Source organism: Rhipicephalus microplus, chromosome 2 (genome assembly GCF_043290135.1).
Source record: "Rhipicephalus microplus isolate Deutch F79 chromosome 2, USDA_Rmic, whole genome shotgun sequence".
NCBI lineage: Eukaryota > Metazoa > Arthropoda > Arachnida > Ixodida > Ixodidae > Rhipicephalus > Rhipicephalus microplus.
In genome coordinates, this window is record NC_134701.1 from 20856494 (window position 1) to 20870661 (window position 14168).

Sequence of the window (14168 nt, forward strand, 5' to 3'; positions counted from 1 at the left end):
GGACGGACGGACGGACGGACGGACGGACGGACGGATACGCTCAAAGTTGCTGAAGTTCGCTAAGAAACGCTTCGCAATTAAAAACTTGAAAGGTGGTCACAACAAGCGAGAGCTTGTCAAATGCCTGCGTTATATTGGCTTACACAACAAAACACCTTTGCCATTCTTGCTCTGGCAACTCCAGGCGGCAGCCTGTTTTTTTGACAATGTGATTAACAAACACAATGAAACTCCACGCTGACCGGTTTCAATCCGGGCAGCAATCGGCAGGCGTCGTCTGACCGTGACCTAAGCAACACTAAATAGTTTGCGGGAGGCATGACTATACGAACTGGTTTTGATGTTACGCAAAGGACTCATCTACACAAGTCACATATAAACACCACCCTCGCGTTTTCTCATACATCAAACTTGCGCATATCATTCACTAACAAGTCCGCATTGCAACATTTGAAGATCACGTGGAAAGACTCCGCCTGGCCCGACGAGGCCTAATGCCTTGGGAGGCCTTGAAAGAGGGGCTCCACCCACCATCCGTTAATATTTTTATATGATTCTAGCTAAACCGATGGGTCTATGTTTCATCGAGTCCTTTATGTCTCTTCGCTTGTGCATTATTGAAATGCGGGCATTTTATAAATGCACTGGCCCTTTTGTCATTTTTGTTGTTAAGTATACAGAAAATGTATTCCGTTTACGACCCCCTTCTCCTCTCCTGGTGCTTTCCCGATAGATATTTCTTGTATGGTTTTATTCAGTAGTTACTTATGAAGGTTAATTGTCATGTTTGCTTTCGTTAAGAAATGGGTGACTCATCTGCGAACTGATCAGGGCCGCAGTCGCTGCCACACGCCACAAAGGCCAAGCTCATTGTCAGAGAGGCGCGCGACGCGTGCGTTGCCCGAGTCAGGTAGGTACGTGAACATCACGCTGTCCACGCTTTACACCGTGTTCATCAGCAACGCAAATGAAGGTGCCTCTCGTGTTGCACTTAAACGATGTCATTTAGCGAGATACAGCGTTCTGTACTGTAATAAGTTGGTGAAAAACTGTGAGGTCATGCAAATATCGTAATTGTGAACGAAACAGTGTAATGGAGCGTTTTAAGACACAAGTGCGATTGTTAGGTTAGGTTAAGATTTAAGGTACCTTGAGGTGAAGTGGGGATGGTGGCTCCAGATACGAACATCAGTAAGTAGTTGTGTTAATACCTAAGCGGGATAGCATGCATAGTTTCACATCACTATAGGGTCTCGTGGTGGTGTCACGGGCTTAACGATGTTGACCGCAGTCAAGTTTGTGCCACTATTACGGTATACGGGCCAGGGTATTGCGCAAGTTGTTCTGAAGTACGTTCAGGGCTTCCTTCAAGCTTGTCAATCGCTCACCTTAGTTGTATATGTTCGTTGCCACTCCAGATTAAGAGAAGTAGTTTAGGAAGTATGTTTGCTTATGTCAGGTCTTCCGGTGACCCCAGCACTCGCAGGTCTGAGAACGAGCCAACTGACGGCGATGTTCAGTTAGTGCTCTTGTTTTGGAAACTTCTGCGCACTCTGAGTTTACCGGTCTGACTGATATGTGGGGTTTAATGACCCTAAGTCACTATATGATTAGGAGAGACGCCGTAGTGGAGGGCTCAGGAAGTTTTGACCACCTGGGGTTCTTTAACGTGCACCCAAATATGAGCACACGTGTTTACTGTACTTTCGCCGCCCCCGAAAATGAGTTTACTAGTCGACAACGAGGTTAAACTTTAAGTAGAGAGAAAGCTAGTGATCATAAAAGTAAAAAAAAAGAAGCAAAAAAGAAACAAAGTGAGAAACGTTGGTAGTTTGCATCGCGGAGTTGTGCGAAAACAGTATGCAAATAGTTCCTGTTAACAGAACGTTGATTTTCAGCCTGTCGACTAGTGTGCGAGTGCACTGTTCAGTAAACATGCTTGCTTGTTGCTGGTACATAGTTGATTATCAATTAATGTTGTTACACGCAGCAAGGAAGATGGACACTTCGAACATGTCTATTGTTGCCCCCTTTTTCGCAGGCTATGGATCTACACGTGCAACGTGGCACTTCTCCTGAGCGCGCTGGCGTTCTCAGTCGCAGCCGCCTGGGTACTGTCCGACTACCGAGCGTCGCTGGTGCCCGGTCTGCGGCTGGCAGACCCGACCTTTGTGTACGCTGTGCCTGCTCTTCTCCTACAAGGTGGCTTACTACAGGCGAGTCACGTGCGAGTTCTCAGCACACTGTGCCCTCCGATCCCATAATGCTACGCGCTTCCCGCATTTTCTTGTTTTAATGGAACACTCACGGTCACTTCGTGTCGTCAGGGGAAATCGAAAAGAATTGCCTCTGGCATTTTGATATTTTATGCATACTGCAGTATTCGTGTAAACTGCCGTATTGATTGCGGAACTACTTTGATGTTTTGAGAATGACAGCACCCCACAATAAAATGCAAGCCGATTAAAGAAAGCTCATTAATTTCGGTTAGCTGAGTTTTTCTTTTTTGTGTTTGTGTAGGTTGTCGCTGGCAGTAGACGTTTTCCACGATGGTAGCAGTGACAGGAACAGCAACTTGACCAGTAGCTTAGGTGATACAGTTTATGGCTAAAAACTAGCTTTAACAAAATCATCTTATAGTCCCCGAACACCTATATTCGCAAGTTTCGTAGAGTGTCACGCCGCCTCGCGGACACTGGCGGAATTTTTTCAAAGAGTATCGGTCGGTGAGGCGGCAGCGCTCCTGGGTGCATTTATTTTGTGTTGTTCGAGTCGTCATCGTGGCCAAATTTAGGCCAAACTAAATACTTAAATTTAAAAGCTTCCAAAGCAATAGCATGCGCTGCGTGCCGCAGTGTACAAACAGAGCATCGACGAGACTCAGCCTCAATCCCTTCCCAAGAGATGCATTGATTTGTGGGGTTTAACGTCCCAAAACCACCATTTGATCATGAGAGACGCTGTAGTGGAGGGCTCCGGAAATTTTGACCACCTGGGTTTCTTTAACGTGCACCCAAATCTGAGCACACGGGCCTACAACATTTCCGCCTCCATCCATCCAAGAGATGCAGCAAAGAAAAAGGAATGGATACTGAACTTGAGAATCGGCAAGTCGGTCACATCACTGGTGAAAGTGTGCAGCCTGCACTTTGTCAGCACCGACTACTTCTGGAGCAACATAGGCAAGAAAACGAGAATATCTTATTTTTGCTTCCGTCAAGCCCCAGTTTATGCTCATCATTACATCTCGCCTCGTCAGAAATGCGTATGTTTACATCTTGGGCTGAACCCAGTATTCGATCACTGCGTCGAGCTTGAGCTGCACAGTTGTACACAGCGCAGCGGGAACGAGCAGCTTAGGCCATCTCATCATGACCGTTTGTGAAAGATGTACTCAGCGTCTTGCGAAAGACGCCGAGTACAAAGACGTAAGTGTTTGTGAAACCGAGAGAAAACCTTACTTTTTGTGAAAGACACACTCTGATACTCTCTGTGGGAACGATATTCAGTCACCCACTGCGCCCTCTATGGGCAACGAAACTTGCGAAGTGTTTATTCAGTTCAAGTAGAGAAATGATAGTTGCATAGAGTGATACAGCGAGCTATAAAAAATAGTTCGTTCATTGCGGAGTTTTAAATTCTGCTTGTCTGCGGGGGAGCAACATTTAATCTTGAGGAACGTCAACTGCGATTAATGTCATCCATATGGCACAGATATTAATGACATTGTAGGCTGGAATATTGGGTGCCGTTTGAGGACTTTTGCATAACCAGTGAGATATTGAATACTTGATGGCAGTAAAGGGGGTATCACTGTCACTTTTGGTTTGTAACTTACAGTAACGTTAGCTCAAAATTTAATAGTTGTGGTCGCATTGCTATGAATTTTTTTTATAAAGGATATGTGCATGAGCAATGCCACTTCGCGATCGAGTTCGCGCGGCTGCTGGAAACTGGAAACTGAATGAGCTGACTGCATTGGTAAGGTCGCAACCTCGTGCTTGGGTAGGAACTCCAGGGCCACACACAGCCATGGATGCACGTCCTCGTGACCTCATACATAAATTACACTTACTGCGCATAAGTGCATCTGTACGCCACGGTCACGAAACATACTTCATGCTCTTCGACTGTTGGTGTGGAAGCAGCAGGGCTGGTGGAAGCAGCAGGACAGTGGTGGCTCGTGCTATTTTTTCTGTACGAAAGTGCTTTATACGGAGGTCTACCACCACTTCACTGACGTATTCCCGTCACGAATATAACTTTGTAATATATATATATATATATATATATATATATATATATATATATATATATATATATATATATATATATATATATATTACATAATATATATACACTAACAGATTGCGAAGAAACAGACGGAAACGAAATATCCGTCGTGGGGCGTCGAACCAGCGACATCTCACTCCTGAGCGCGCAGCACTAACCACTACTACAACGCGTACATTGTCAAGCTATTTGTATACACTATATACACTTTGGCAGTCCTCAGAGCTTCGCAACTGCAGTGTGTTTTTGTCATCAGTAACCAGATGGCGCGAAATGTGCGCTAGGTGCGTTCTAAAAATCCTCGCCTCTCGCGTTCCTTCTCGGGCATGCTTTCTTCTGCACGCGCGCTTATCAGACTCGTGATTCGAGAGAGCATGAAGGTCACTTCATGTGCTGCCGTGGCCGCGTTTACAAAATGAGCACACTGCTCACCGGCGTTGTACGGAACGGCGTTCCAAGGAATGACGTCCTAAGAACTAGTTCCTTTTGAGAGGAACGGGAAAACGCCACCGTTCCACACAGGATCACTGGAACTGCAAGGGCTGGTTCACGCTAGCGGCAAACATGCCTCGCCGTTTGACGTTCTCAGGCAGCTGTGTGCGGCCTTTTCGTTCGAGCACATCTGCCGTTTTTTGCCATTCGAAGAATGAATCCGAGACGCATTTTTGTGCCGCTTGCCGGAGACTGACGTAGCCAATCAGCGACGGAGGAGTGACATGGCTGAGCCACGTCGTCTGCTTTCATCTTTCCCAATTGTCTGCGTCTGCCGCAGGACACTTCGAGGTGCTTCCTCCTTGCTCCGCGGTTTTCACGCTATGTCGTACGAGTTGTTCTCAGACTATGTTCCAGCAGTAAATAGAGAATTTTAGCCTGTCTGGTATTTAAAATAGCGCACAGCTATTCAAAATGACGTCTCCCAAAGCAGGTGTTTGGATAAGTAGCGCTGCTATCCAGCATCAGCAACAACAAACGTGTAATGTTCAAGATTCGGAAAGGCGTGCTTGAGCCAGCAATATCAATTATTTGAGTATGGCTCTCAAAATGGTGCCAAATCGATTCCACTACTGTGTTGCCGAAGCTCAAAGACGTGTGTCTAAAGCGAATGGAAGCATCAGTTCGGACTTTCGAGCTACAGAGCGCACGGCGGCAGCTTGTTGGATTTGAGGTGGTCGACAGCTGCATTCGGAAGCGCAGCCATGTTTGTCGGAGGCTCAAATGCCTCGTCGATGAAGCTTACCGTGCACATGGAAAGGCTCTCCTGCGTACGGCACCGGCCGCCGGTCTACGGCATCGCGCCGTCAGGGCATGGTTGCCGCTAGTGTGAAGTCGCCCTAACGGTAACATCTCCGACGGAACGGCAAGGGGAACGGCTTTCCTTTTCTAATCATTCCACGGCAGTCAACAGGCACGCGAACACACGGAGCACACCGTGCAGACTAGTGCGGATGGCCGATCGCGTGAGGCACGCGGCTATGCTGCATCCTGGTTTCCACTTCAAGATGCCCGCAGAAGGCACAGGCAAGTGCGTGACACCGACCATGTGCGGAAGGGACAGTTTTTTATTACGATAGCTTTGAAGGGCTCGTTCCGCAGAAGTTCCAGTGGCGGCGTCGTTGTTTGTGAGCGAAAAATCATCATCGTATGCGTGACCGAAAAATCAAGAAGTATGCAAATAAAATAAATAAATGACAAAAGAACCTGAGGTATTTGGATCTGAGTGGGGATCGAACCTGGGTCAATTGCGTGGCAAGCTGATGTTCACATGGCCACGCCTCTGCTTGTGGAAACAGTCAAAATAACTTCCTCTGCTTGTGAATCCAGTTAGAGTATCTTTCATGCTTAACAAACACACGCGTCCTGTGTACATGTTTCGCAACACAACATGAAATACTGCCGTAATAATGCGTGAGACAAGCGTACATTGCCATCGAGCTTGACAACATGGCATTATCATGACTCCATTGTTTAAAACGAGTCACTCTATACAAAAGGTACCCAGGCTACTGCACTCTTAAGGTGACGTAATGGGTGCATAGAAAGTTCAAAAAGACTTCACAGACTAAGTTTTTGAAGCACACTCTAGGAATAGATTATCACTTTCTTCACAGCTGCCTTGCAGGGAATGCAAAAGTGAACATGCCTGATTGTCTCCACACTACTAGAAAAACTGGACACTCTTTTGACAGGGTACTTATTGCCTCATATTTGCTAAGATGAGTAAACACAGCCTGAAAAATCAAGGCAGGCAGGCAGGCAGGCAGGCAGGCAGGCAGGCAGGCAGGCAGGCAGGCAGGCGGGCAGGCGGGCAGGCGGGCAGGCAGGCGGGCAGGCAGGCGGGCAGGCAGGCGGGCAGGCAGGCGGGCAGGCGGGCGGGCAGGCGGGCGGGCAGGCGGGCGGGCGGGCGTGCGGGCGGGCGGGCGGTTTAAGTTAGAAAGCGGCGCGATTGCAGCGGATGATACGGAGAACTAGCAGCCAACACAAACATCAGAGCACTCACGCATTTGACGGCTCGCTTTCCATGCCCTCCTGGTTGCGCTAGCTATTCCATGCTCCTTTGCAAAGCGAAACTGACGAAAAACTCACCGTCAGGTGGTGTACTTATGAAAAGGGAACCAGTTCGGTTCGGACTGTCACGGTGAATGGACGTGTTTTTGAGCGCTCCCGATCGACTGCGCAGATAAGTTGTTTTGCATGTTTTGAGCTTGTCTTTATAATTATAAGGCAGCAGTTAAAATCCCTGTAGCATTTTATTATTGTACGGCTTTTTCGGGGGTCACTCACCAGGTATTTATTAGTTTGTGCTTGTGTGTGTGTTTATTTTTTTTTGTTTTTTTGTTTTGTTTTTTTACCACGCCATGGGGGAGGTGCACGTACATTAAACACGCAAATTTTTGTAGTAGAGCTTAGACTTTCTTTTTTTCGTAGGACAGGGCTCGAGTTTTGTTATCATTGAGTGTGTCAAGCCATAGGGACAATTGGTGTCCGAAAGACATGGTTAAAAAGACTGAAGTTTTCAGGATGTGGGGTTGGTTTGAAAGTGTACCCAAGTGTAGAAGCAGAAGAAGAAGAGGCTGACGCGAAGTGTAGGCAATGTGAGGTGGAGGAAAAAATGGAGAAAATGATGCTTACCCAGAGTAACCTGCTGATGAGAATCACCGAGCTCGAGACTACGTTGACGACAGAGCAAGAGGAAACAGGGGATATGGGAGAAAGGCTGAAGTCCGCCGAGGAAGCACTAGCCAAGGTGAACAGAGCAGCGGCCTACTGAGAGAACAGTGGAGAACCGGCAACCAGAACCGCGGAGAAGAAAGCGCAAGCAAGTTTTGAAAAAACAGGTTCAGCTGGTTCAATTGTCGCAAGGCCCAGCTTCAGCGAAGTAGTGGTGTGGCTGGGAGGGGACAAAGCAGCCGGCATCACAGGTGCAAGTAACCCCCAGGTGCAGGACGCTCCAGCTGAAAAGACACAGCATGTGATAATCGCCGGGGACTCGAGTTTAAATGGATGCACAGAAGCCATCAAAGAGAGGGTAAGAGGTGACAAGAGTGTTGCAGTAGAGGCGTTCGCAGGATGCAAGCTGGAAGCAGTCATGAGGCAAGTGAGCGCAAAACTCAAAACTACAGCTGACAGACGGCACGGTTGAGGCACGATGGACGCACCTTCATCAAACCCCTTTTTGTTCTTTGTACAGACCGTGCTTGCCATCACCTTGATCCCCTCGTCAGGCGACACACGTGTCAACAGCACTGGGCCGGATGCGACGGAACGTATCTTCGATTGGCACATCGATACACAGAGGGATAACGCAGCTGACGTGGACATGCGCATCTGTACTGCACCATTCGGAAGACTACTGGTGCCACTCTCGTCGACGTCATCGTGTGCATCTGGTATAAGAACAGTCGCCGTAGCTGACTGGGCCAGTGGGCACGGTGGAAGCATGATGGACGCACATTCATCAAACCCCTTTTTGTTCTTTGTACAGGTGAGAGACAACCATTCAGTTTCCTGCTACAAAAGCAATAACGTGTGTCTTTTGCTTCTACCGTGCCCATGGTCACTGCTTTCAAATATGCTTGCCGTATATCAATGTTTCGTTGACTCGTTGACCTGTTGTGGTGACGTAGAGGAAAACCCGGGTCCTAACACGGAAGAAATGCTCAGGTCGTTAATGAAGGATATGAAGGAAATTAAAGCGACCATCAGTACTAGTAGCCGGAAGTTGAACAAAACAACGCCAAAGCTGACATCAATCGAAACGAAACTGGACGGCCTTTCGTCCGCTGTGTGCGATTAGACATCTAGAGTTGACGACCTGCAGAAGACGATTGATCAACTAATTTTCAAGGTAGACGATTTAGAGAATACAAGTAGAAGGAACAACCTTATTATATATGGTATTACGGAGCCTCAGGGAGAACAACTCGAGTCGTTGGAAGAAGTTACTCAAAAAATACTTCGTGATACCTTGAGTGTTCATGACATTAAAATTGAACGTATCCGCCGACTGGGGAAGCCGAATCCGAGCAAGGACCGTCCGGTAAGTTTCAAGTTAGTGGACGGGAGACACAAACCGAGAATACTGAAAAATTGCAGGAAACTTAATAGTACCAACTATAGTATTTCCGAGGATTTTTGCTCTCGTATTCAGGCAATCCGGAAAAAACTATGGGAAGTTACGAAGGAAAATAGAGAGAGAGGTGATAAGGTTGCTCTTTTGTATGATAAAGTAAAAATCAACACAAAACTGTTCAGGTGGGATGAAGGAAGCAACATGATGGTTCCAATAAACTCGGAATGACACGATTCTTCCCTGCGTAATGATCAGGCATCTCAAAAAAACAACACAACGCCACTGCCACGATGCGCCTCCCAGAATACGTTTTCCACTATGAATAATAATGCAAGAAGCATTTTACCTAAATCTGCTGATTTCGAGGGCCTTCTAGCGTATAACCCAGACATGACGGTAATAACTGAGATGTGGCTTCACGATAACGTTTCTGATTAGGACATCGTGCCAAGGTCGCATGAGATTATTCGCCACGACCGGAGGGCAGGGGGCGGCAGCGTCGCAGTTGTGCTGAAGAAAAACATTGAGTACACAGTGATATCTCACAATACCAACGTAGAAATGTTATGGATTCGTGTTTGCCTGTGCCAATACAGTGTTTTCTTTGGTGCAATTTACAGACCGCCGGATGCAGATCTTTCAATTCTAGAAAAACTGCATTATTTCATGTATGAGCACTGTAAAAGCAATGCTAATGTCATCTTGTGCGGTGATCTCAACTTTTCAAAAATTAACTGGGACCTACTGTGTGTTCCGTCATCATGTCAGCATTCCGAGTTGATGCTTGATATTGCTTTCTCGTTTCGTCTGAAGCAGCTTGTGGATCAGCCTACGCGTGTATCAGCTACTTCTAGCACAGTTCTTGATCTTTTTTTCGTTTCGTTAAATATTAGTGCTGTAGGCTATGACATGTCGTATTTGCCAGGGCTATCCGATCACGACAACGTTCTTTTTGCTGGTCGTATGCGAGCCTCGAGGATTGGTCGTATGCGAGCCTCGAGGATAAAGGGCGAAAACGTCACTAAAAATTTCCCTGATTTTAACTGTGTTCAAGATGAGAGTGTACTAGACCTTCTGGGAAAAGATTTTGATATTTTCCAGCATATTTATGCCACTGGAAATTCTACTGTCCAAGATTTGTGGATTCATTTCAAGGCTGTTGTTAATAAATGCATCAGCAATTATGTCTCTACTAGAAAAAAAAAGTGTAGTCGGCGGAATCCCTGGGTCACTCGCGAAACATTACAGTTGAAATTCCGTGTCAAGTGATTACATCGCTCGGCTGGAAACAGAGGGGCAATGTCCCTACAATTACTCCGAGATGAATTGCGCACAAAGATAAAGCTATCCAAGTTCCATTTCTTCAACGTCAAAATGCATCATTTTTTGGCAAATGACCCAAGAAAGTTCTTGTTGCACCTAACGAATAAGAGTCAGGCTATTAGCAAAATGAAACTTGATGACACTATCACCGATGACCGTAACTGTATAGCCAATACATTTAATGACTACTTTTTGTCTGTGTTTTCTCGTGCCGCCGTTCAGCCCTCCTCATATCCGAAAACTAGTTATGCTATCCCGGATATAGAAATCAACGAAAGTGGCATTTTTTTCGGCGCTACTCGAATTAGACACTAAAGAATCTATCCACCCGGATGGCATACCAAATATGTTCCTGCGCATATACGCCGAATGGTGCGCAAAGCATCTGAACATAATCTTTTAAGAAGGTATACGGACAGCGGAAATACCTTTGGATTGGAAAACTGGAAAGGTGCTGCCTATTTATAAGACTGGTGACAAACTTAATGTAATCAACTACAGACCAGTTTCGCTACTGTGCACTTGTAGCAAGGTTTTGGAACATTTCATAATTAAGCATATCTGTTCTTTTTTAGAGGACAACAATTATTTTTAAGTAGTCAGCATGGTTTTCGGCGCGGTTTGTTCACTACGACGCAACTTTTTCACACTGTAAATGATCTAATGGTAATGCTTGACAAGGGCGGACAGATTGACATGGTTTTTCTTGATTTTGAAAAAGCCTTCGACCGTGTGTCACACCGACATTTAATGTTAAAGATCCGATGCCTTTTTGACAATCCTCGGATAGTACAGTGGCTCGACTCGTATCTTACATGGTGTGGGCATTTTTTCACATAGGCAATTCGGACTCAGAATTCGCATCTGTTCTTTCAATTGTTCCGCAGAGTTCGGTGCTCGGCCCGTTACTCTTTTTAATCTATATTAATGATTTACAGATTACGTCACCAGTATGTTGCCGTTTATTTGCAGAAGACTGCGTTGCATACATGCACATTCAGTCAGTGAAAGATCAACAAATACTAAACAACTTCTTAGCAGCTGTTAGCAACTGGTGCTCAACATGGCAGATGCGCCTAAACGTTTCCAAGTGTGTTCAGATGAGTGTTACACGCAAGAAGGAGATGAGTGTTACACGCTGGTTTGCACCTATAGCATCAATAATGTTCCATTAGCTTCAGTAGACCAATTTAAATGCTTGGATTTGCATATCAGTTCTATGCTAAGCTGGAGTGGTCATGTGCAATTCATTGTTTTCAAGGCTTTGAAAAAACTTTACATGCTAAGAAATCGCATGATGCATTGCACTCCTAAAACTAAGCTTGTGGCCTACACGACATTAGTTAGGCCGCTATTAGAATATGCGGACGTAGTTTGGGACCCGCACACCAAATGTGACATCGATTGCATTGAACGCGTTCAAAAAAAGCGCTAAGATTCATCTTCAACTCTTACGGCAGGCACGTGTCCAATACTAATCTTAGACATTTAAGCGAACTTCCAACGCTAGAATCACGCAGGAAACTGCATCGACTGCAAATGCTTTACAATATTGTAAACCGTAATATTAGAATGGGCTTCACTGATTACATGCAGTATAACAGCCCAAGGCCAACAAGATGGATGCTCAGTAACACGATTGTAAGGCCACGAGTTTAAACGAAGGTGTATCGATTTTCGTTTTTTCCTCCAACGATAGCAGAATGGAACGAGCTTCCATGTGACATAGTCGGCCTATCATCAGTTCATGCATTCACAAATGCCGTGCAAGATTATCTGTGATTTTATGCGCAGTTCTTGTCATTCTTTCTCTTTTACAGCTTGAAATGTATGCGGGTAACTATTTATCTCGTGGTATTCTTCTGTTGACGTGAGCTGTCCTTCGGTTCACATGCTTATTTGTTTCGTTGGCCGTTTCACTCATGTTCTGAAGTGTTGTATGCGTCTTTCGGGTGTTCAATCACTCGATGCTGTATTGCTCCTGTGGCCTACCTCAGTGTATTATTGCAAATGCTGTTGGGCTTGTTTTTTTATGTTCGCGACTTGAGTTCACATTCAGCCGCATGTGTTGTTATAATTAGACATATGTACATTTGTTCTGTTTTTCTTTCTTCTTTTATTTCGGTTGTCGACTGAAACGATGTAATGTGTAACATTGTAATATACCCACTCCTGCCATGGCTCCCAAAAGGCAGCCGGCAGAATCTGATAAATAAAAATAAATAAAATAAATAAATAAATTCAGGTGGTGTAAACGATGTCTTAAATGAAGATACAGCAGGACTAGCAACCACACTGGCGAAAGGCGTCGATGACATGCGCGCCACTTCTCTTCGGGTACAGGTAGTGGCATGCACGATACTGGAGGTACCGGTGCGTGACGACAAACTACAAAGAGTGGTTGTCAAAGCAAACCGAAACTTATGGCGGATGAGTCGAGAGAAAGGCTTTGAGGTGGTGGAAATAAACAGAGAGGTGCATAGGTGGGGTGGTTTTCAACGGGACAAAATTCACTTCGATGGGTGGCTAGGTCATGAGGTGGGTTTGCGACTTGCAGTACACGCAGTAGCTGTTTTTTTTTTGAGGGGGGGGGGGGGGGGGGGGCACGAGGGCCTTTCGAGGTGCAGGATTGCTTGTAACGAGAAAAACAACCAGGGAGACTCTTTGACAGGTGGTATGGACAGATAAGATTCCAAAGTGGCACCAGTATCTAAGATAGGTAGAGTCCGGGGCAGAAATAGACGTAGCCGCGAGCGCCGAGCCAATTCAGACATAGGGTATATTAACATGCGGGGTGGTAGGAACAGGCTGAAGTGGGAAGAGATAGAACAACTATGGGAGGAGAAGCCGATGATATATGGTTTTGTAGAAACACATCTCAGGGACATGGAACAACCTCCTAACAATGCGGACTACGCGTGGGAATATTGTAATGGAACAGAAGGCAGCAGAAAGGAGGGTGGTATTGGGGCATTCATTCAAAAAAGTACAGACTGGCAAAGGGTCAAGCAGGAGTGCAAAGAACATTTATGACTAAAAGGGAAAGTGGCAGGACAAATGACACTCCTTGGTTTTGTGTACTTGTGGACGGGAGCAAAGGCCAGAGAGGAAAACCAGGCAATGGTGGAGTGTATATCAAATGACATTCAGGAGTTAGGAGGAGAGTGCGAGATAATTATACTAGGAGATATGAATGCGCACATAGAATATATAGATTGATATACTGACCTGACAGGCAAAAATGATCACGTATATGTGTGAAAGGCTTGATTTGAACATTTGCAACAGTAACGAGAAGTGTGAAGGGTGAATAACATGGGAGGTAGGAAGGCTGCAGTCGACGATAGATTACGCACTGATGTCACATAGGATGTATGGTAAGCTCAGGGGAATGCACATAGATGAAGGGGGCTCCAGAAGTCTGGGTAGTGATCACAAACGTATCAAGCTAAGTTTTGGAAGAGCAGTGAAAGTGGGAAGGAGACAAGATGAGCAACTACAGAAAAATTTTTATTCAGAAAGGCAAATTGAAATAGCCACTAAACAAACTGAGAAAGTAATCACCGAGGATACCAAAACAGTGTGGACATACACGAATCTAATTAGACTGTTCGGGCTAGAGCTTGCTAAGGCACGTGACAAGTCACCCCGGAAAAGAAGACACAAACCCAAAAGTTGGTGGAATGAGGAAGTTAAGAGAGCCATAGCAAAACGTCAGGAAACCTCTAGGAAACACAGACGTGCTAAGCAGCGGGGTGAACCGACAGATGATGTTGAAAGAAAATAGGACATTTTTCTAAGCTGTAGAAGAAATTCATCTCTTCTGATCATAGAAAACATTAGAAGAGAGCTCAGTGGCTGGCAGAAGTACATAAAAAAGATAGAAAGGCAGCTGCGAAATTTCGGAACCCTCTAAACTCCCTAGAAATGAGACGAGCCTAGAGCAGAGGTTTATTACTACAGATCAAGGTGCTAGGCTAGA

The 14168-nt window shown here is 45.7% G+C and overlaps 2 protein-coding genes across 10 annotated transcripts in view; one reads left to right on the top strand and one right to left on the bottom strand.

The window, feature by feature from the left end:
- Nucleotides 1-14168, bottom strand: part of LOC119169183 (pseudouridine-5'-phosphate glycosidase) — a 2087124-nt gene that overhangs the window by 1418604 nt on the left and 654352 nt on the right. The window lies entirely within an intron of this gene.
- Nucleotides 1-14168, top strand: part of LOC119169934 (CD151 antigen) — a 316886-nt gene that overhangs the window by 251008 nt on the left and 51710 nt on the right. For all 4 annotated transcript variants that reach the window (XM_075886276.1, XM_075886277.1, XM_037420930.2 and 1 more), the window contains one exon: nucleotides 2042-2216. In XM_075886276.1, the coding sequence (XP_075742391.1) occupies nucleotides 2042-2216 (175 nt within the window). The remainder of the gene's footprint in view (nucleotides 1-2041; nucleotides 2217-14168) is intronic.